The sequence below is a fragment of the Erythrolamprus reginae genome, chromosome 6 (genome assembly GCF_031021105.1).
Source record: "Erythrolamprus reginae isolate rEryReg1 chromosome 6, rEryReg1.hap1, whole genome shotgun sequence".
NCBI classification, from domain to species: domain Eukaryota; kingdom Metazoa; phylum Chordata; class Lepidosauria; order Squamata; family Dipsadidae; genus Erythrolamprus; species Erythrolamprus reginae.
Genome location: NC_091955.1, coordinates 29,142,022 through 29,166,355, shown reverse-complemented (window position 1 = coordinate 29,166,355; position 24,334 = coordinate 29,142,022). Strand labels below are relative to the sequence as shown.

General features: G+C 38.3%; 1 protein-coding gene across 2 annotated transcripts in view; it reads left to right on the top strand.

Annotated features, from left to right (window-relative positions):
- The window catches only part of KCND2 (potassium voltage-gated channel subfamily D member 2), a 361,625-nt gene extending 337,756 nt beyond the window's left edge, over positions 1-23,869 (top strand). Inside the window, exons 3-6 of one of the 2 annotated variants that reach the window (XM_070755450.1) lie at positions 16,178-16,273; positions 18,317-18,412; positions 20,229-20,476; positions 23,040-23,869. In XM_070755450.1, the coding sequence (XP_070611551.1) occupies positions 16,178-16,273; positions 18,317-18,412; positions 20,229-20,476; positions 23,040-23,217 (618 nt within the window). In that variant the 3' untranslated portion in view covers positions 23,218-23,869. Of the gene's footprint in view, positions 1-16,177; positions 16,274-18,316; positions 18,413-20,162; positions 20,477-23,039 lie in introns of both variants that reach the window. The other variant, XM_070755448.1, reaches the window with a different exon arrangement.
- Positions 23,870-24,334: the final 465 nt, after the last annotated feature.

The window sequence follows — 24,334 nt, the reverse complement described above, 5'->3', positions numbered from 1 at the left end:
AATTCAGTTACTGTGGATTTATCTACCACGTCTGCTGGAAGTTTGTTCCAAGGATCTACTTCTCTTTCAGTAAAATAATATTTTCTTATGTTGCTTTTGATCTTTCCCCCAACTAACTTCAGATTGTGTCCCCTTGTTCTTGTGTTCACTTTCCTATTAAAAACACTTCCCTCCTGGACCTTATTTAACCCGTTAACATATTTAAATGTTTCGATCATGTCCCCCCTTTTCCTTCTGTCCTCCAGACTATACAGATTGAGTTCATTAAGTCTTTCCTGATACATTTTATGCTTAAGACCTTCCACCATTCTTGTAGCCCGTCTTAGGACCTGTTCAATTTTGTCAATATCTTTTTGTAGTTGAGGTCTCCAGAACTGAACACAGTATTCCAAATGTGGTCTCACCAGCACTCTATATAGCGGGATCATAATCTCCCTCTTCCTGCTTGTTATACCTCTAGCTATGCAGCCAAGCATCCTACTTGCTTTCCCTACCGCCTGACTGCACTGTTCACCCAACTATGGCTGTTCTTTGACTCACCTGGAATATGAAAATATATTGCCTATTAAAGTGGTGTGATTTGTGACCCCGGGAGAGCTGCGATGTCATCACAGCAGGTCCATGAAAGCTTAAAGAAATATTATTATTTAAATCTTGAGTTAAGTCTTGGGGGGTCCATGGCCACAAGAGGTATTTAAAGAGGTGTGTGGTGAAGAAAAGGTTAAGAACCACTGGCCTGTTGCATTCCATATTTGAAAAGAAAAATGCAGCCTATGCATTTTCAAAAACACATCTCCATTAAGCAAGATATGAAGATATAATTCATGATTAGAGTTTCCTAAGCAGCTCTATAATGGCAGGGCGCTCTCAATTACAGTGTAAAAAGAAAAACATTGTGATAATAATAAGTAAGCAAGGAGCTTGGTTGACATTTTGTTATAGAAAAAAAGCTGAGTGCAGCTCATGTTTAGATAACTATTCTTTCAAGAACCTCATCAAATCTTCTACCTGTATGAGGAAAAAAGTAAAATGATTTTTATTACATTAATACTACACATGTCTGTAGGTGTCCCAGTGCTGGGTTGAAGTGATGGGGCATCCGCCATCATGTCAGCTGAGTGAGCTCTTTTCTGGCCTATCTGCCTTCCAATCCCAATAACTAAAATGATTTTTATTACATTAATACTACACATGTCTGTAGGTGTCCCAGTGCTGGGTTGAAGTGATGGGGCATACGCCATCATGTCAGCTGAGTGAGCTCTTTTCTGGCCTATCTGCCTTCCAATCCCAATAACTAAAATGATTTTTATTACATTAATACTACACATGTCTGTAGGTGTCCCAGTGCTGGGTTGAAGTGATGGGGCATGCGCCATCAAGTCAGCTGAGTGAGCTCTTTTCTGGCCTATCTGCCTTCCAATCCCATCCTCGTTGCCAATGTTAGATAGGGTGAATGGAAGAGGCAGACAGAAGTTGCTTCAAAATGACAACTCTTTATTTGGCAACTATTTTAAACCCAACAAAGGCTCAGTCTAACAGTCTGCCCTTTTATAGGGAGCTGCCAGACAGTCTAGCCAATCAGTATTTTCCCTCCAGAATGGAGGATTGCACGCATGCCATACGTTTGCCATCACAGGCCTAGAGCAAAGGACAAAATATTTTTTTTAAGTCCAGAATGTCCTGATAACATTTGGGAGAACTCAAACAGAAACCTCCTTAAATCACTGAAGAGGAACAGATTTAAAACAATCAAACTTGCAAGAGTGTGTTGAGCACATTTATAGTTTTGCTGTCTTTGTTTTTATTTTATTTTTTATTATCTTTTTGCATTCTCTGGACATCCAAATAAAACTACCATAACTGTGTGTAACCCTTAACAACAGTAGAAATATAGTGACCGCTCCATGAAGGAGCTGTTTTTCATTTTTAAAGAGAAGTTAGTTTTCGAATTTTTGATGTGATCAAAGGTTCACAAAGTTATATAATCTTAGGCCTTTCATCCAGAGATAATGAGATTAGCCATCTTCATGCAGGGTCAGCATTATTCTGATTAAGGAAGACTATCATGACAAAGAAAAATGGTTTGTCCAGTAACATTTTCATCCCATGTTCTCCATATGCCTGAAAAGGGAGAGAGAGGGAGAGGGATGGAGGAAGAATAGGAAGTGTGAGTGCAATCTTGGAAAAGCATGTAAGACCCTTTGAATGTCCCTGACAAAAGGCTAAGGTTTAGCAGATGCTAATGAGGAAAAAATGAAGTTCTTTTCATTCTCAAATGATACACCAAAACTATTCATTCTCCAGCTGGCAACTCTTGGGAACTAAATGTATTAAATCACCCCAGTAAATTCTGTCAAAAGCAGCTGAATATGAACATTAACTGATAAGGCCAATTTGGCAGTCAATGCTATGATTAGTTGGGTAGTGGAAGCACACAAAAAACCCAGCAGGAGGAATAATTTCAGAAGCAACTAAACTTGTTTGGAAATTTGCTTAGAACAAATTGCCCACAGATTGCACCCACCAATAATATTACATTGCAAAACTTTCATACTGCACAGGGCTCTCAACCATAAAGTGCTAGAGGTCTTTTATAAAAAATGTGGTTTCTGTTTTACATGCACACTTTTGAATGAGGCATATGGACGTCACATGGTTGTTAAATTCTGTTTTATATCCCCAGGGCCTGCAAATTGCATTTCTAAATTTTACTAGCATACCACCAAATCAGAGAAATGCAATTTGCTATCATTTCTCAGGAAGGAAAGATGTGTAAGCTTTAAGAATTGTTTTATGTTATGACCAGAAGGTTCCACAAGATTCTGTAACTGGGTAAAGTTTTAAAGTACTGTATAGTTGTTAAGCAGAAATGGCTGTGTTAAAGTAGAAGTGTTTACCTCCTTTTCATTGGCTGCTGCGGTTTGGCGCCAATCTTGTAGAGCTGTCAGCATAGTTCCCTCTAAGCTGAGCAGTGAGCAATCGCTGACTTAAAAATCATCATCAACTCAGAGTTTTCCAAACCTGCCCAGAAGCCGAGAGGGAAAGAGTGAGAGGGAAGGAGAGAGAAAAGAAGAGAGGAAGAGAGAGAAACAGATAGAAAAAAGAGAGGAAGGAAAAGAGAAAGAAAAAGAATGGGAGTAAGGAAGAGAGAAAAAAAATCAAAATCTAGTTTGAAACTAGCTCAACTATTTAAGTGGCATTTTGATATTGATAGAGTTGCCCTATTATGAGCTCACTGTTATAGACACACAGTACAGTATTTTATTTTGAAATTCTCTGAGGCAAAACAGGATGGGTTTTTTATTTGTTTGTTTGTTTATTTGTTTATTTGTTAATTTATTTATTTATTAATTCTGTGCCGCCCAGTCCCCAAGGGACTGCCGCTCAGACACTATACTTTTCCGCCCACCCCAAAAAAAAATTAGAGGGAACACTGGCTGTCAGGCGTCGCTTGTTGCCGGGCGAAACTGTATAAAAGGAAAGTGCCACCGGGCTTACGCGCTTCTCTCTAGCTCGCGTCTGAGTGAAAGTGTATCCGCGTCTAGTTAGTCTCCTGCTGAGAATAAACATTTAAAGTTAGCAACCGTGTTTCTCGGTTATTTCATTTTACATTTACATTGTTTTACATACCATGTTTCCCCAAAAATAAGACCCAAAAATTAATATATATATATTAACCCTGAAATAAGCGCTTGGCCTTATTGCCATGCACTCAAAAGCCCGATTGGGCTTATTATCAGGGGATGTCTTATTTTGGGGCAGACAGGGTACATGTAATTGGTTTACAAACAAAAGAAAGCAATTTCTCTCCCCCAAACTGAATCATATTCTCTTTTGTAATGTCATGGTCATTGACACCTTCTTCTTTTGAACATCTGTTCACACACATCCTCATCCTCAGTGCCAGAGTTCATTGTAACAACATTGCCAAAAAGGCATTAAGTCTTCAGAGAGGGGCGGCATACAAAGCTAATAAATTATTATTATTATTATTATTATTATTATTATTATTATTATTAAGAATTGTTAATCTTGCGAAACGTCTTCTCTGGTAATCTCTGTACTGTACTTCTCTGTACTGCAAACTGGGACATACAAAACCTTTGCTAGACCAATTCTTGAATACAGCTCATCCGCCTGGAACCCACACTGCATATCAGACATTAATAAAATCGAGCGAGTCCAGAGGTATTTCATGAGAAGAACCATCCCCTCCTCTGCTCGCAACAGAAAACCTTACACTACCAAACTTAAAATTTTGGGTTTAGACAATTTAGAATTATGCTAACTTCTGTCTGACCTAAGCACAGTACACAAAATTATCCACTACAATGGCATACCTATCAATGACTATGTCAGCTTCAATTGCAACTCACAAGCACACAATAGATACATACTTAAGGTAAATCGCTCCAAATTTGGTACCAGAAAATACCACTTCAGCAACAGAGTGGTCAGTGCCTGGAATGCATTACCTGACTCTATGGTTATTTCCCCACATAACTTTAACCTTAGAATGTCTACTGTTGACTTCACCCCTTTCCTGAAGTGGTCTGTAAAGGGCGTGTACCCTTGTCCTACTGTCCCCTTTATTCATATCCATATTTATTTATTTATTTATTTTATTTATTATTTAGATTTGTATGCCGCCCCTCTCCGCGAACTCGGGGCGGCTCACAACAAAGCATAAACAAATCGTTCAAATCCAAATAGAGTCAAATAAATTTAAATATTTAAAAAAGTTTTAAAAAAGAACCCCAATGTACTAACAAGCACACACACAAACATACCAAACATAAATTGTACATGCCCGGGGGAGATGTTTCAGTTCCCCCATGCCTGACGGCAAAGGTGGGTTTTAAGAACTTTACGGATTATCAATATCCTGTATTGATAATCATGTTTATACTTATCTCATACATGTTTGACTATCTACCTACCTATCTACCTACCTACCTATCTATCTATCTACACACACATATACCTATCCACACCTACCCACACATAAACAGTGGGGTGATCAAAGCTCAACTATGAGGATGACTACGCACAAATGTTCAAAAGAGGATGATTTTTTTATTATATATCACTATGCTTGCATCTTCTAAATTCCAACTAATCCATGGATACCCCTGTGAACATCTCAACTATTGCAAGTTAAATTTATTTATTTATTAGATTTCTATGCCACCCTTCTCACAGCAACTCAGGGCAGCGTACAATATTATAAATACAATAATATAGTATAAATAATAGTGGTAATGCACCGTAATCTAAATTTGATCACTGGACCAACTGTTCTGGATAAGTTTCCTTCAGTCTGTCACTGCCCCTTTGTAAGAAATGTTGAAAAGGTTGCAAATGTCCTGGAAGAAAGAAGGCTAGCTATCACTTGCAGATGAAGTGCTAAGACAGCACTGCTTACACTTGTTGATAATCTACGGAGGAATTAGGTTAGGAATGTACAACCATCTTTGTCCTTATATAGCTCTTAGCAATTTTCAATTCCATCAATCACAGCATCCTTCTGCACCAGTTATGAGGAATGGAAGTGAGAAGGACACAGTATTACAGTGGATCCATTTTCCTGATTAACTAATTCCAATTGGTTTGGGCACGGGAAACATGTTGAGGCAAAACTAACTGATTTGGCTCCTACATGACAGGATTTCGCTATTTGAAGGACTATCTATTCTGCAGTGGTGGACTGTCCTGTGCATTCCGACAAAAGTGGCTTGTTTCAGGTCCAAACAATCACATTTAGCCAATAAACTGTTCTGTTCTGTTCTGTTCTACTCTACCCTCTCTTGCAAAAGCACTCAGAGTTGCCCAGAGTTGTTTTGCAGTTAGGCAAACTAGGAATTCAATAAGTAAATAAAAATTCAATGAAACATCCAACTTGGCAAAAACTCCCAGCATGTTATGTTGCCTGGTAGGTCCTGTCTAGTAACTAATGTCTCTAGTTCACAATTAGTTAGGTATATCCAGGTGGATAAAGCTTATTTTGAAATATGAGGTGATTTTGAATGTTTCTCAATATGCAGTGGCATAAGTATGTATTCACATTGAAAGACAGAGAATGAATACATTACTGGACAGGCAAGTAACCTCCAATGTCAAAATGCCTTGCCACATCTTATATTGTGTTATGTGAAAAAGTTTTTATAGATTCATAGGCTTAGAGACCATTAAAGGCTAGGTAGTTGCAGGGTGCAGCTATTGCATTCATGATAACCATCTAGCCTTTGCTTACATAAGTGAATCGGTTAAGGTTTTCAGAACTGGAGAGACTTGCATGTCCCAATTAGTTAAGAACTGAAAAACGTAGAAAGTTTAGTTTGTATTTAGTCAGTTTCTCTGCAATTAATCATCACTATATTTAGTCCTAATCTCTGGAGTGACATCCAAAAGACCTGCTCCATCTTCAGTTTGACAGCTCTCAAGATAATTGAAAATTGCTACTTACTCATCCACTCTTCAACTTCAGCATACCAACACTTTTAATTGTTTCACAAAGGACATAAATTTCAGCTCCCTCAGTAAACCATCACTCTCCTCTGGATCTATTCCCAGTTTGTCCCTTCTTCAATTGCGACACCCAATGCTAGACATAATGCTACCTGAATTGAGTTAATTAGGACTGAATTATTGCTTCATTTGACAGAAACACTATTAGCAGAGTTAAACATTAGTTTCCGTAACTGCAGTGCAATTTTCTCTTCCTCTCCTTTTTCTGGCAACCCCTTATACATAATCCAATTTTCAGGTTTAAAAACATAAACACTGCAGAACAGATTTTGAAAGTATTTGTTAATTTATGACCAGGCCTATAAAGCTGCCCAACTCAGTGATGTGACTCAGTGTGGTAAACAACAATAAAAAGCAAATCATAAATAAACAAAACATTAAGACCGACACAATATATGAAGATGAAAATAAAAGTGTCAGGTCTACCATTGTGTCCTGCCATTGTGTTGAGGGGGAAGGCAAGAAGGCATGCTTGGGATTTTTCAGCTTCTGCTGTATGCTTGGTTGTTAGGGAGGGGGACTGTCTTTAGAGACAGCCGGTTATGGCCAGGTTCCACTCAAGTCCACCACCCTGTGTGTAAATTGCTATCTGCCTAGCATTTCAGCATTCTTAAAACATCTTGTTGGCATCCCATTGGCTGCCGGGTGAACTGGTCAGAGGGATTGAGAAAGGGAAAGAATTGCTTTTGCTTTGCATGGGGACTTCAGATTCTGCCTGATTTTACTGCATCCAGTTTCTCTCAGTAAAAATTAATTAATTAATTTATTTTATTTATTTATTTTGTCCAATACACAATGAGGGTTTTAGTGGGTATATATATATATATATATATTTTCAAATTCAGCAAAAAAACATGTGACACATATAGATAGAATTGTCGGCTATCAAAAAAATTAACTGCCTTGGAAATGGCCCTGGGTTAGGCCGAGAGGCAAATAAGGAGCTGTGATGTTCCTTCGATACACCAGGGTGATTCGACAAAAAATATGTAACCCTTCCCTGGTGCAGAGCTGAAGGGATTGGATACTGTAGCCTAGAGGATAATTCTCTGCCTTACAAGGCAAAGGTTGCAGGTTCAAGTCCCAGTGGGTATGGCTAGCTGATGAGGCCAAAATAAGGCCGAAATAGATCTATCCTAGTCTCCCTTAATTTTCAAATTCAGCAAAAAAATTCAGCAAAAAAACATGTGACATATATATATATATATATATATTCGTAAATTTTCACGGGTATATGTATGTAGATTGTTCTGAGTTCGGGTTTTGCCCTGTGTAATATTTTGCATGTTTATGCGACGTTTCGGCGAAATCACATTCACCATCATCAGGCTGAAGTTTCCAAGCTTCGTGATGTTGTAATTTTACAACAGCACGAAGCTTGGAAACTTCAGCCTGATGATGGTGAATGTGATTTCACCGAAACGTCGCATAAACATGCAAAATATTACACAGGGCAAAACCCGAACTCAGAACAATCTACATACATATACCCATGAAAATTTATGAAAACAAATATATATATATATATATATATATATATATATATATATATATATATATATATATATATATATATATGTAGATTGTTCTGAGTTCGGGTTTTGCCCCGTGTAATATTTTGAGTGTCTATGCGACGTTTCGGTGAAATCACATTCACCATCATCAGGCTGAAGTTATACGCTTCGTGCTGCTGTAAATATGGAATGTTTGCAACTGCCATTTGTTCCTTATACAGTATATAGTGTTGGGGGTGGAGATTTGGTTTGAATGTAGCAAATAGATTGGGTGACTGTGTTTTAGTGATTTGATTGGTTGGTGGAATCACAATTACTTGAAGGATTGACATGGTGATGATTATGATATGTTTTTTTGTTTAAGGCTGGTTTCCAAATCTCTGGTCCATGTATATATATACAGGCATAGTAAAATACATGATGAAGGTTATAGAGGAGATACTCATAGTAAAATATATCTAAGAAAGAATAGAAAAGAAGATATAGTAATAGAACATATCAATGAAAGAATAGAAGAAGAGATATAGGAATAGAAGAAAGGTATAGGAGATATAGGAGAGCAATAGGACAGGGGACGGAAGGCACTCTAGTGCACTTGTACTCGCCCCTTACTGACCTCTTAGGAATCTGGAGAGGTCAACCGTAGATAATCTAAGGGTAAATTGTTGGGGGTTTGGGGATGCCACTATGGTAATGAGTTCCACGCTTCGACAACTCGGTTACTGAAGTCATATTTTTTACAGTCAAGTTTGAAGCAGTTAATATTAAGTTTAAATCTGTTGTGTGCTCTTGTGTTGTTGTGGTTGAAGCTGAAGTAGGCGCCGACAGGCAGGACGCTGCAGCATATGATCTTGTGGGCAATACTTAGATCTTGTTTAAGGCGTCTTAGTTCTAGGCTTTCTAGGCCCAGGATTGAAAGTCTAGTCTCGTAGGGTATTCTATTTTGAGTGGAGGAGTGAAGGGCTCTTCTGGTGAAGTATCTTTGAACATTTTCAAGGGTGTTGATGTCTGAGATGTGATATGGGTTCTAAACAGATGAGCTGTATTCGAGGATGGATCTGGCAAAAGTTTTGTAAGCTCTGATAAGTAGTGTGAGATTGCCAGAGCAGAAGCTACGTAGGAGAGTTTTGCTTTTCTGAGGGGGATGACTGAGCCATGTCTGACAAAAAGTAAATTTAAAATAGTGACCATAACAAAACAACTAAAATGGACCCCATTCAGTTGGCCCCAGATGCCTAGGAAAAAAAGTCAGGTCTTAATAGATTCCCTAAAGCAGGGGTGTTAAACTCATGGCCGGCAGGCTAGATATGTCACCTGATGGCCACACTCACCCCTGGTTTAAAGAAGGGGAGGAAAATCATGACACATCACATGACAACAACATGATGATGTGAGTTTAACACCCCTGCCCTAAAGGCAAGAGTTGGGGCCTGTCATATATCAGGGAGGGGAAAGGCAGTGGGCAGTTCATTCCAGAGAAGGCACACTTCCTAGGGCCCATAATCTGACAAGATTTAAAAGAGAATCTGAAGTGAGTTCTCCTTTTGAGAGCAAGTAAGGCAGACAGGTTTCTTCAGAAAAAACAGTTCCACAAGTAATTTGATCCTATGTGAAACAGGACTTTAAATCGGACCTTGAATTACACCAAAATGTATTTATTAATTGGACTTATTAATTGTATTGGAAGTCAGTACAGCTTGAAGAATAGGTGTTACATGAACGTAGCAACCTACTCTCACAACACTTGTGGTAGCATTCTAGAAAAACTGAAGCCTCTGGACAGTTTTCAAGAGCATCGATGGAGAACATGTTTGTAGTACTCTCGGTTGGGAGTATAATGTGCGAAAAATCCAGGGAGAAATTGTATATTTCACACCAACAAAAGCCAATTTTTGTCAACCAGATTTTCCCTATTATTTCTGTCATTTTTTATTTCTGCTATTTTTTTTCTAGCAGATGCCTCTCCCTAAACGCTTTGAGCATAACTTCAAACTCAGTGCAGATGTATCACTTGACTAATTATAGCAATTGGCAGTTACTCTATACTGCCAATCATCATCATCATCAGCAGCAGCAGCAGCAGCAAGTAAATTCAAAAGAAAAGTACTTTTCTTTAAGTAAAGCATTGGTTTACTTGAAACTAGGTAGTTGCATTTTGAGTTTCAGGCTGAAAAATTTCCAACTCTTTCAGGAATTGTTGGAAATTAAGCTTAAAATTTTGACTACATAACATGTCTTAAATCACAATTGTTTCCAATATTCATATTTCACATATGAATATTGTGATTTAAGACAAGTGATAATTTGGGATGTGCTCATTAAGCTAATTCTCAAAAAGCCACTTTTCTGATGTTAAGGTTTAGAAGACTTTGGTGATAATTCCCACGCCTTCTTGCCTAAAATTATATTCTGTGGATCCACTGAATTAAAGAACTAAACTGGTGTGATTAATTTGATTCTATGGTAACGTTAGCAATGAAACTTTGACCAGGGGAACCAAGTAAGTCATAAAAATGTATTCATTAAAAAGAATCTGAAAAAAATATTTCAATTAGATCTCTTCATTTTCCATCTTAACCTATCCTAGATTGAATTCTTGGGAATATAACTCTGTATTTGACTTCAGGTATCAAAAGCGTCTGACTTAAAATGGAGTACAAATGTAGAATAGCTGCATCCAGTGTAGGGATTTTTCTACAAAATGACTAGCAGAAGTTAACAACTTTTCACATTTTAAGAGACTAGGAGATGCTGTTCTATTGCTTGCCCTTGTTTTGTTGCCTAGAAAATGACCCTTTCTAATGGAGCTTGTGATATTCAATGTCGAATCCTGCTGTTCAGTTTACAGATCTTAGAAGATGAAGCTTTTTTAAAATTCAAACTTTGTGCTGTCTTCTTTGTTCACCCTCTTCTTATTTTCCTTGCCTTCTAAATTACTCTTGGTCACATGCTGTGCCAGCCAGAGAAGGGACAAACATCCAACCTAAAAATGGCATTCCCAGCCCATCAGAAACACAAACTTTTTACTGTTTAGGAAAAGTGCAATGCTGTATGCAGTTGGTGTCAGAATAAAGAGTGACAGTTGTTTCTTCTGCCTTTTTGTCATTTTTCCTGAAGTTGTAAACTACTTGAAAGTGTGCAGCTTTGCTAACCTGTCTGGCAAAGCACCTGAAATGAAGATTCAAAACACTTCGCAGCATTCATTGCTTTGTGAATTTTCATTTAAAATTAATTTGACTTGTATTTTCTGCTGTGGGCCATCTGCATCCCACAAAGTTGGTCTCAGATCACAAGGATTGAGAGATGTTTATGGCTTGGTACCATGGGCCTGTGCACCTGGCACCCGAGTCTGATAGTGAGGAGGTTGGAGAAGATTTGGTGTCAGAGGCTGAAAACCATCCAGAGCCTTCTGCACCTCCCAAGGTGCACATGAGTGACTCAGGAGAAGAGAAGAGGCCTCGTCTTGATGCTAGGGCACACAGAGCTGCTAGAAGGCAGGAATGGTTAAGCAAGAGGAGGTCTCTGTGTGAATAGATCTTGGTTATAAAGTTTTTTTTATTTGTCTCCATCTTAAGATAAAACATATATATGAATAAAACACATATATTATTATTATCATTATTATTATTATTATTATTATTATTATTAATTAGATTTGTATGCTGCCCCTTTCCATATGTATATATACATATATATTTATTAGATTTGTATGCCGCCCCTCTCCGTATGTATACATACATATAAAAAATACAGTACAGTAAAATATAGTAAAGTAAAATACAGTACTGTATACATATATAAAATTTTCTTATCTAAGAAATAAGCATGCACAGAAGCTAGGTTTTTAGCACTGCGCAAGCACGAGGATGCTTGCGAAGCATGCCTACAAGGCATGTCATGAAGTGAATCAACAGCAAAGAAAATTAGAACACACCCCTGGATGGACGGCTGAGTCATCCTTGAACCTGGAGAAATTCAAACTGCCAAACTGCTGGCAGCCGACAGTCAGCAAAAGTAGCCCTGCAGTATTGCAGTCTAATCACTGCACCACCATGGCTCTTAGATTAAAACTAGCCATCATGAACCAGTAGCCTCAAGGCTCTTGCTTGAATATTCCCATTGATTTACCTTAATATCTTAGATTTTGGCTCCAGACATCATTCAGTCTCGCACTCCCTCAAGAATGGTACTTGGATATTATCTTTCTATTTTAAAAAAAAAATGAGAAGGGATTTGCAGCCTAAAATTTGGAAGAAACGAGAAAGTTATTTGCTCATGATCTTCATTTATCAAAGTCCAAAGTTGGGTTTTCCTTTTGCAATTTAACTTTTCAAAGCGAAATTGCAAAAACATGTATTCCAAGTTCATTTTCTGGAGATTCTTAATAATTTCCAAATTTAAAGGATTAAGAATATGGAATTTAGAATTTAAAAAAAAACAAGAATAAGTGAAAAAAAATTCAGGCTCAATTTGTAATGACATGGTAATTATTAGTCTTTAACTCTGCTACCTTCCATCAGTGATAAGTATGTAGTGTCTTTTCTGCTCCCATGGTCAACTTAATCTTAGAAGAAAGTTGAGACTCTCTCTCCTCTCTTCTTTCTCGCTCTCTCTTGGTGCAGCAGAATAATAAAAGGAAGGTCATGGTGGATTTGGGGCTTTGTATTCTTTTTCATGATTAACTTAATAGTGTCAAGTACTTTAAGTCCCAAAGATCAGGTGATAGCTAAGGAAAGGGGAAGGATTATGTCCACTGAAATAGAGAGAATTGGGATATTAAAATCCCATAGCAGTGATGGTGAACCTATAGCACAGGTGCCACAGCTGGCACTCAGAGCCATATCTGCTGGCACGCGAACCATTCCCCTAGCTCATCTCCAACGTGCATATTTGGGCTGGCCAGCTGATTTTTAGCTCACACTGGGAGGGCATTTTTGGCTTCCAGAGAGCCTCCGGGGAGATGGGGGAAGGTGTTTTTACCCTCCACTGGCTCTAGGGAAGCCTTTGGAACCTGGGGAGGATGAAACAGAAGCCTATGGGCCCACCAGAAATTGGGAAAGAGCTATTTCTGGCCTCCAGAGGGCCTCCGAGGGGTGCGGAACAAGCTATTTTTGCCCTCACCTGGCATTGATTTATGGGTGTGGGCACTTGTGCATGAGCAATAGCACGCGCCCATTCTCTTTTGGCACCTAAGGAAAAAAAGGTTCACCATCACTGTCCTATAGGATTTGGGTGGTAGGATGGGAAGTTTTGCTTTATCGGTGTAAGAAATTTAGAATTGTAGAATTTAGAAATTTAGAACTGTAATAGAAATCTGTGAAATCTTTGCTAAACTCTAAGCCAGCGATGATGAAGCTATGACATGTATGTCAAAATACCATACTATTTCAGATGATATGCCTGTGTTTGCCAACCTATGATAATAGCTATAATTGAAAGCACATTCTCACACAATTTTCAGAAGCTGTGGATACCATACAAGAATGAGGTATGCTCATGTGCGGCCTCCAGACCTTCTGGAAGTTGGGTGAGATGGCTATGCTATTGCATTGAACCTGTGAAAATCATATGAGAACAGGTTCCATAGTTGAAGCTGCAGAAGAGCATTCTCCAAGGTTGCTTCAAGAACGAAGGCTGAATGCAATCCCAGAGCAGGCTGCAGTGGTCTGTAAACATAAGAGAGAACACCATCTGCAAAGTCAAGTTAGATATTTTCCTACTTATTGACAGGCTGAACCCAGGAGCTCCACTTTCACTGCTGTAAGCCACTCTAGGCTAACACCATATCTAATATTTCGGACAATGTAATTGCTGTAGACAAATTCAGAATGCAGTATCAATGAAATAGCCAAAGATGAATATGTGTGTATAGGATTATTATAAGAAAGAGACCAGGGGTAAGTTCTAACTTACCTCACTGCCATTTCGTGCTGTGCACTTTCCTCCTGTGCTGTGTGGGCATGCCTCGTGGACATGTACTTGCACATGCGCAGTTCCCAAAAGAAAATTTTAAGCCAAAAACAAAAAAAGTCCGAAACAAGATGGCAATGCATGTGGAGTGATGTGCGCTCAGCTTCTGCACATGCTCAGATTTTTTTTAAAAAAAATTGAAATAAAACATGACAGTGCCCACAGATGGCAGCGCTCATGGACCAGCACCATGATATCATCATGATGTCACCAGCAGATCACTACCATTTCTGGCAAACTGGTCTGAACCGGGAGAAACCCACCTCTGGAATGTATATCACTGTTTTCTGCACCACTTTATATTTGTAACACAACTGAAGTTAATATGTATTTTCAGAAGTATCCAGTACACTCTGTAAAGAAATTTTCATTGTATCTTAGGAACAAAAGAATATATTACTTAAAATTTTATCTTGCTGATGTATTAAAATAGTGTGTTCCTTATCAAGCACAGGTGATAATCCAAAAGAGTACCTTTTGTTTGGGAAAATAATAATAATAATAATAATAATAATAATAATAATAATAATAATAATAATTATTATTATTATTATTATTATTTATTAGATTTGTATGCCACCCCTCTCCGAAGACTCAGGGAGGCTCACAACAATAATAAAAACAATATTTTAGTAGAACAAATCTAATATTAAAAAACATATAAAACCCTATCAGTATTTTAAAAACCAAACAACACATTCATACCAAACATAAAACAAATATAAAAGAGCCTGGGGGAAAGGTGTCTCAACTCCCCCATGCCTGGCGGTATAAGTGAGTCTTGAGTAGTTTACGAAAGACAGGGAGGGTGGGGGCAATTCTAATCTCTGGGGGGAGTTGATTCCAGAGGGCCGGGGCCGCCACAGAGAAGGCTCTTCCCCTGGGGCCCACCAAACGACATTGTTTAGTTGACAGGATCTGGAGAAGGCCAACTCTGTGGGACCTTATCGGTTGCTGGGATTCGTGCGGTAGCAGGCAGTTCCAGAGGTACTCTGGTCCAATGCCATGCAGGGCTTTAAATTGTGACCGGAAACTGATCGGCAGCCAATGCAAGCCACGGGAATATGCCTTCCCTTTCGCAATCTTATGATTGTTTTGAAATGATTTCATTATAATTATGGTGTAAGATGAAATGTAATATACAAATGTTTCTAATTACAAGAGAAAAAGTCCAAACTGGATATACTGTAAATTAATTAGAGTTGTACCATTATTTGCTCTAGAAGGATTTTTTTTCCCATTTAGGTTTTAGTAAGACAAAATACAAAGCCACTTATTCAATTGTGGCAATAGAATTTAAAAAGAAAGAAAAAGAAGTAAAAAGAGAGAACTTGGGAGTTTAATTTAGCATGACTTTCTTAGATTGCTGTTTCTCAGTCCACAGGCTTTTTACTTCTTCATGGTGTTCTCTGGGCTAATGAGGAGAAAGCATATTTTCCATGTATTAACTGTTGTTTCTGCTTCAAGATGGAAATTACTGGACTCCCTCGATAGTGGCAAATCAAAGGAGACGATTTGAGAAGTCTTTGTTCAAATTCTTTAATACCCTGGAGTGCATCCAAAAAAGTAACTTAAACCACTCCATGCTATGTATTGCTTTCGAAATTTCCCCTTCCAGCAGATAAACAGAGAACCATCAGTTTGGTTCTCGCTGGGTTGTACAAATCAGACTTTTCTGAATCACCACATACGACACTTCTCTGCGGTTGAACAGCTCTAAAGTCCTTTTCATCTTGTCCACTTTTCTGAAGGAGGTTTTTTTTTCTTAGTGGCGGACTCAGAAATGGTGCAAGAGTAAAAGATAGGACAGCAGGGTTCCTCGTCTCCAGGTATCAGCGGTGACACAAGCACCTCGACTGTAGAAATGGAGAAACAATCTGTCCAATGTGAAAAAATGTAAATGATCTCAAATCCCATTCATTGTTCTTGTGGGCTGTTGCCTGCTGAGAAACGAATGCTTCTTGATCATTTGCATTGGAAATGTGAAACGCTGCACCTGGAGAGCCAGTTTGAAAGAGACCCTTTGGTGATTAGAGAGCTTGGGTATTCAGGGGAAATCTTTTCAATTAGCAGTATTACCTTTCTTTGAAAACAATATGAGGGCTATAAAAGCAAGTGACACTTCTTTCTCTTTCCTCCTCCTCCCCACCCCCCCACCGCCCCAGAAAGCCCGGCTTGCAAGGATCCGTGCAGCAAAGAGTGGGACTGCAAATGCTTATATGCAGAGCAAAAGAAACGGCTTCCTCAGTAACCAGGTGCAGGTAAAGAGCCATCTGTGTTCTATATCCAGAAACATCCTTTATTTAATAATAGCCCAGCAATCTTTTGTCTGTTTCACATCGGGGAAAATGTCAGGCTGCTTTCCAATGTTCCATGACAGTCACCCTCAGGCAGAAGAAGGAGTTATTGCGCTTAACTAGCAAGAGCTTTGCAAGTCCAGTTCAGGCAAGATGTCCCAGTTGAGTTTCTGGGACCTGCAAAGTCAAATTAATATATGATAGAGCATGTAAGTTTGTCATGTAGTTCCCATAGGTCTAAAATTGGCTTCTGAGAGCTATTTACCTTGCCATGCATATATGTTTATACAAAAATACATGCATGAATATACACAAAATTCACATACTGTTCTGGCCTCCACCATAAATCACTTTTGGTTTTAATTTCAAAGAGATTTCAAATTTTGACTAAGATCTCTTATATTGGAAGAATATTCAGATCAAACTCTCTTTCCCTCTTGATCCCTTAATGGATCCCCCTCTGGATTTTATTTCATACTCTGTGAATGGCAGGGGTTTTTATCCAGTGCATCCATGGAGCAGGAAATAATAAAGAGCACAGGTAATCCTTGACTTACAATCATTCATTTAGCAACTGTTCAAAATTAAAACAGAGTTCAAAAAAGTGACTTATGGTCTTTATCCTTCTGACCATCGCAGCATCCATTTGGTCACATGTTCAAAATGTGTGCCCTTGGCAACTGGCAGATTTTTATGAAGGTTGCAATGTCCTAGGGTCGTGTGATTGCCAATTGTGAGCTATCTAATTAGCTTCTGACAAGCAGAGTCCATCCGGGATACTGGGTTCACTTAACAATTTGGTGATTCATTTAACACCTTCAGTTATTCACTTAACAACTCTTGCAAACAGTTATAAAATTGGTTATGAGTCATTTAACAAATGCCTTGCCTAGAAACAGTAATTCTGGTCCCAATAGTGATTGTAAATTGAGGACTTCCCATAATAAGCAGGGTATGGTAGAAATCCAAAAGTTGATTCACTAGTTAACTAACTACTTTCTTAAGCTGCCTGAGAAATATTAGAGTTGAAACTGACTGCAGAAGTAGCAGCAACAGCAACAAAGCACTAGTCTTTTATTTGCACAATTCTTAGAATGATTTATTTTAGAAAGTGTGGCTCAATTGTTCCCTCACCTTCATGAACTCATTTATTTAACAAGATTTTATTGCTTGTTGCTGCTATACTGATTTTTGTACACTTTCTAAGGTGCCATTAGGCAGACAGTAGCAATATTGATATGGGTTTTGTGTTGAATGGCAGAAATATCTTTTTCTCCTATAATGCAGTTTAGAAAACTTTTAAAACAATGAAATCCAAATGACAAACCATCAATCCTATTGACAAGAACATTCAAATGAAAGGACAGCCTAGAAGAGAGGAAAAATAGAAAAGGAAAACAAAACTTGATTACTTCACAAATGTAAACTGTAGCAGAATATTTTCAATAGTTAATTAGAACTAACATTTTACTGTTATTGTTATTCATGGAAATACTGTGAACTTCCCCGGGATTATTCTAGAGAGTTCTATTTACTATAGCATTGACCCTAATCATGTCCAACTTTTCACTGATAGCCTGCTTTTTTCCTGGGTCACTCACATTGGTGCTTTCATCCTGCATTTGTTGGCCCCATTGATATAAACTGATAAGTGCAATGATGTTTCATTTCCAAAACTGTTGAACCCTCTTAATTTCCAGGTGGCATGGAAGGTTGATTCCCACAATCTGGAGGACATCAGATTGGGGAAAGTTTGCTTGTCTGAAAACCACTAAGGATTGATTTGAGATGATCAATGTCATGTTGAAACATTCAGTGAACAGTAACTTGCTTGTCTTGACTTTTATATCAAGTAAACTCTGAAGCATTTTTTTTTAAAAGAAAACAAATTTGATGCTATTTAATATTTCCATGATAGATGAATATAGTGATTGGCTCTTTTTTAAGTCCAATTTAAAGTCCATTCCTTCACAAATGAGAATAATGTAACATTCAATATATCAACAGCTATATGGTGAGGAACAAGAGGCCTTTGTTAGCAAATCTGGTTCTTCCTTTGAAATCCAGCACCACCATCTGCTTCACTGTCTGGAAAAAACCACGGTAAGATGATAAACTAACAGCCTCCTTGTGATCTTATTGATCTTATTGCTTTAAGAACTGCTCCATGCTTTGGTAATGCTATGCTGAATGTTCCATTTACACATGGGCATCCAAGAAGAAACTATAGTGATTCACACTTTTTGTCATTGAGCTTCACCAACAGCCTGTTTAGCAGTCCAAAGTATATGTTGCATCTTGCTCCTTTTCATATTCCTTGGTTCTTAATTCTGGAAAAAGTGCCAAAAGGAGAACTGATCCAAGAACAAGTCAGTGTGGGCATTGTTGCAGTTGTGTTGATTATTGGGAATATCACATGAGGAGTGGAACTCCTGAACGAATTGCTCAGGCTCCCTCTGCCAGTTCTGATGACAAATTGTTGGGTTGGATTCAACATGCTGTTCATCTAAAAGAAGGACTTGGAAAAAGTTTCCTTCAATTGAAGGGAGGTAAACTTTGAAATCAATTATATGGTTCTAATGTTTGTACTTCTGCTTTTAATTTTTATCCGTGGCAGATTAAAACATTAGATCCTATCTATATTGGGGTCTTGGTTAGTTTTTATATTATTTTCAACATTATGGTTTCCATTTGCCCTTTGAAATTAGATCAAGTGGTTACCTGTGTTATCACCTGCTCTTTTGTAAAATCATGGGTTGGTGGTGACCCGGCCTTAATATATCTTCATGGTCCTAAATTTCATCATTCTATAACCGTCATGGAGAAGTTAGGGCACAAGTGGCTCATGGAGCCCTATCAACACGAACTCAAGTCCAGCGCACATGCACCCACCAGCCAGCTAATTTTTGGGCCTTCTGGCCCATTGAGAGTTGAGAAACAGCCTGACAACACTGCTGGGGGGGGGGGTGAGGAATGCTCATTTTTTTGCTCTTTCCAAGCTCCAGAGCCTTTCTAGGAGGCTGGAGAGGGCAAAAACAGTCCCCACCCCCCGGAGGTCCTCTGGAGCTGGAAATGTACCATTCGCTGACTTACAGTTGAACTGAAAGTTCCAGTTTTTTTGCTCTTCCCAGGCTCCTAGAAAGGCTCTGAAGCCTGGGGAGAGTGAAAAACAGATGTGCCATTGCGTGTCGGGAGCAGGGGGATCACGCACACATATGCAGGGATCCCGCATGGAATTATGGGTGTGGACATGCATACACATGTCTTTTGGCACGTGAACCAAAAAAAGATTCACCATCACCGTTCTATAACTTCAAAAACTACATCTGATCCTCTTGATTATTCTTGTTTTGTGGAAAGCATTGTTTTTCTTTTCAAATATTCTTTTTTTTCATCTCCCAATTTCTTCCCTTCATCTTATTTTATTGTTTTAATTATCTACAATATCTCAGGCAAACTGTCGCAGGGATCCAAAATATGCAGCCTGAAGTGAAGTAGAAGGCTTAAATTGGTGTTACTGTTGGTAATATATTGGTATTGGCAATTTTTAATAGCAATTCCATATGTCTCAGAATCTCTGAGACTCAGCTTGTTTTAAAAGTAATTGCTTTTGTTTCTCTAAGTATTAAGTTTAAGTAATTCAAACCCTAAGATTCGCTTAAATCCAGTTAGTAGCTATGAGGAGGTTGTTATACTTTGGAAGGAAATTCCATTCATTAAGCTGAAATGCCATACACTTTTACCCAGTAGTATTTGGGGTCTGACTTCTTGTTAAGAATGGCCTTGCAAGAACTAAATAAAAAGAAACATAGCCTATAACTATAGTTAAAAATTGCTGCCAATGAAATATGAGTACATTGCATACGTCACTGTTACCATGTCATTTATGCTACTTTTTCTGTCTATGTCTGTGGCCCAGAATCATGACTTTGTGGATGAGCAAACCTATGAAGAAAACTGTATGGAGGTTTCTACAGTCAACCGGCAATCTAGCCATAGTCCTTCTCTTTCTTCTCAACAAGGAGTGACAAGCTCTTGCTGTTCCCGACGACACAAAAAGACATTTCGCATCCCGAAAACTAATGTAATCAGCAGCCGTCCAAGTAGTGTCCAAGAACTCAGCACTATTCAGATCAGATGCATGGAAAGAACACCTCTGTCAAACAGGTACTTCCATTGTAAAAGTGCTCTTAGATAAGTATAATTGATAAAATGTTCAAATTTGCCAGGGCAAAAAATTAGCAAGATGTATACATGATTGTATTTGCTGTGTTTCAAATAATAACCGCAGGGCCTCTGCCAGTGAAAACAGATTCCCAATCTTTGCTTTTGGCTGGGACGGCCCCCTGAATGCCTCTACCAGTGAAAACGGAGCTCAGGAGGGGCACATGTGGGCTGGTCCTTCACTGTTTCCAGTGTAGCCCCACGAGCCAGATCTAAACACCCCGTGGGCCAATTTGGCCCTTGGGCCTTCAGTTTCACACCATGCTTTAGACATAGCGTGATAGTTTAGCTCCAACTATTTAAAAGGTACCCACCAAATTCTTAGATTAATTACATTTTCAGCCACTTTTTAATTTTTTAAAATTATGCGTTTCCTTTATTTGGAGGGGCCAGTGTCATGACATGAACACATGCTTTTCCTTGCAGTACAGGTTATTATTTGAAACACCACAAGTGCAAACAGTCATTTCTACATCTTATTATTTTTTTGCCCAGGCAAATTTAAACATTTTATCAATTATACTTATCTGAAAGCCTGTCAGTGAAAATGGAGCTTGATTGCAGCTGAAAACAGAGATTGGGAGCCCGTTTTGCTGACAGAGCACTCGGGCTGCTACAGGTGTCCCTGATATGAGTGACATCAAGCTGACCACGCCCACCCTGGCCAGTCCTGCCATTCCCACTGAAGTCAAACACTACCCAGATGCAGCCCCCAATGAAATCGAGTTTGACACCCCTGGTCTAAATCGTTTTAGAAAAAGCCTTGTCATACTTAAATTGTAGGGTAGAAGTGAATGGATTTCTTTAGTATCAATATTCATTACATGATTCTTTTGAATAAAATGTCCAGCCTTTCTGGCAGTACTTTTTCATTACATCTTCCAATTTATATTTTATTATAAATGCAATTTGATGATTTCATTAAGGAAAATCACCATGAATTTCACAAGAATAAGATGATTTTCAAAAAGACCAAAAATGAATTGTGTTCCTTATGCAACTAAGAAAATCTTATTTGGGAAAATGTTTCTTAAATGTGAACAATTGCTACCATCAAACACTAGTTTAGTTTGTGATTGCAGGCAGGAAATTAAATTCCTATGACCCAACTAGCGGAAGTTAGTTTATAAATCAGTATGTAAATATGCATCTCAAGGTATTTGTAGTCAGACTTTCTCTTACAACATATTAACCTGTCCAACTTTCATTTAATTTTAGTGCATGTTACGCTGAGTTTCAGTCTCTAAATATGATGCCTACATTTCTTCCAAGCTATGGTGGTTTGTAAACTTTTTATGTAACTGAAGCTAACATATGAGTTACTTAATTTCATTATGGATCAAAGCCATGAACAGTTCTAAAACAATAGACTAAACTCATTTAGCATTTCCAAATTTATCCACTTGAGCTAGGTAAATGTAGAAGATGTAAGAAAAGGATATTCATGTACAGTAAGCATCTACATACAGTTTGATCTAACAGTTAAGGCACCAAGGTAAAAACCAGGAGACTGTTGTGGTTAGCTCTGGCCCAGCTCCTGCCTCAAGGACTGTGGATGTGGGGGAGACATCCACATGTTGCAGGCCTGTTTTGCCCCCAGTGGAATCTGCTGACCAAGAAGACATGAGTGACAAGGAGGAGGAGAGTGTGGCAGACAGCTCAGAAGGAGATCAATTATCTAGCTCCTCCTTGGATTCAAAACAAGAGTTAATGATACAGCCACGCATGCAGAGAGCGATGCATAGGCAACAACAACCGAGAGATTATTATCAAAGAAAATGAGGCCACCTGTGGTTGGGTGGGGCTGGGGTGATTAGTGAGGCTGCTATAAATAGTAGCCTGTGGGTTTGGCCATTGTGGAGGATTATCTGCTCGTTGTGTTTCGTGACTGCTTTACTGACTTTGACCTTTTGTGTGCTGATTTTTTCCCCCTTTGAAACTAAACCAGAGCAAAGTGTGTTTCACTTTGTGAAAGAAGAAGGACTGTGAATTGCCTCACAGCTGCAAGCTAAGTATCACAGAACTGATAAGGGACTTGTACAAATTACCAGTTTGTTTGGAGATGAGTGCTCTTTGCTATACCAAAAGAGGGCTTAGTTTAAGTGAATTTTCATTATAAAGAACATTGTTTTGAATTTTCAAACATGTGTGTCTGAAATTTGTACCTGTGAATTTTTGGGAGGAGTCTACCAGAGAGCCTGACAGAACAGAGACTCTGAGTTCTAGTCCTGCCTTAGGCATGAAAAATTAGCTGGGTGCCCTTGGGACAACCACTTTTTCTCAGCCCCACTCAAGTTACAGAGTTGTGAGAAAAATAAGAGGATAAAGAAGTATTAGGTATGTTCACTGTCTTGAGATGTTTCTAAAAATAATAAAAGGGAGAATCTAAATAAATAAACAAATAATGTTGGATTTTTTTTTCTGACACACTAGAATTGAATAAAAATCCTAAAGGAGATGGAATGTTTACATGATTTGTTTCTATTTATTTTTCTCTCATCTCTAGTCGATCCAGTTTAAATGCCAAAATGGAAGAATGTGTAAAACTAAACTGTGAGCAGCCTTATGTAACCACAGCAATAATCAGCATCCCAACATCACCTGTGACTACCCCGGAAGGAGACAATAGACAGGATTCTCCAAAGTATTCAGGAGGAAACATCGTCCGAGTATCTGCTTTATAAAACAGGTAGAATAAAGACCATTGAGTAGCTGTCAAGATTCAGAAGGAGGGATGTATCTCTGGGTTAAACATAACAGCCACAGATAATGGAAGGATTCCAGAGATACAAAGTATTCTAAGTTTTCAATATTGAACTGTGTGCAGTGAACAACCAAATGGAATTTCTATATGAACTGGACCTTTTATGGAATAAACTCTTGTGTGACTCTTTTCATTTACTGTACGAGCACAATGAAATGTCTCCCATTAAAGCTTCTTCTTACCATGGGGCTGTAGAAAAGAATCTTTTTAATAAAATACCTTTAAAAAAAAACAAAGACATATACCACCATTCAGACAGCATTTTTTCAGCCAAATGCAAAATTAAGGATGGACCCAGTTTTGATAACGTGTTCTCTTTTTTCCTATTGATAAATCATGAACTCATCAATCAGCCGACTTCAAAAGAGAGAGAAATGGCTCATTCAGTATGTGTACCGATCGAAAGAAACAACTCATATGCATGTGAAAATTCTTTGGAGCTGTGATCTGAATTTACTTCTGTTGTTTACTTCAGACTAGGCATGATAACATTTTACTGTAAAAAAGGGGGGCATTTCTGTGCACTTATAAAAACTGATTGTTAATGTTCCATGGTGTACAAATAATTTGCTGGAGAGGGGTGGGATGGGGAGAGGAAAAAAATTCATATTCACAACACACATTAGTGAACTTGAGGTGTTCAGTTAGTTTAGTATTTATGATTGTTTTCCCTTGCTTCCTCGGTACTGTTACAACTGCAATAATTCAATACACATCTGTTGTATCAGGAATCAGTCTTTTATTCATATAACTGCACAAAGTCAGCTATAAAATAAAAACCCTTGTTGATATTCAATACATTATGTAACATGAGAAAATATAATGTTTTAATCTTTTAAGGCCAACAATAATTCTGTCAACCTTTTTTGTTTTTCCATTATCCTACAATTCCTCAAAGCCAGTCTTTGCTTTTTGTTATTTGTTTTGTTCTCCTTTGAATACGGTTTTCCTATATGTGTTTTTAAAAAAAACAAAAACCTTGATCTATATGCACCATTCTATCGTGTACGTTTTCTGAACTAATTAAGTCTTCCTAA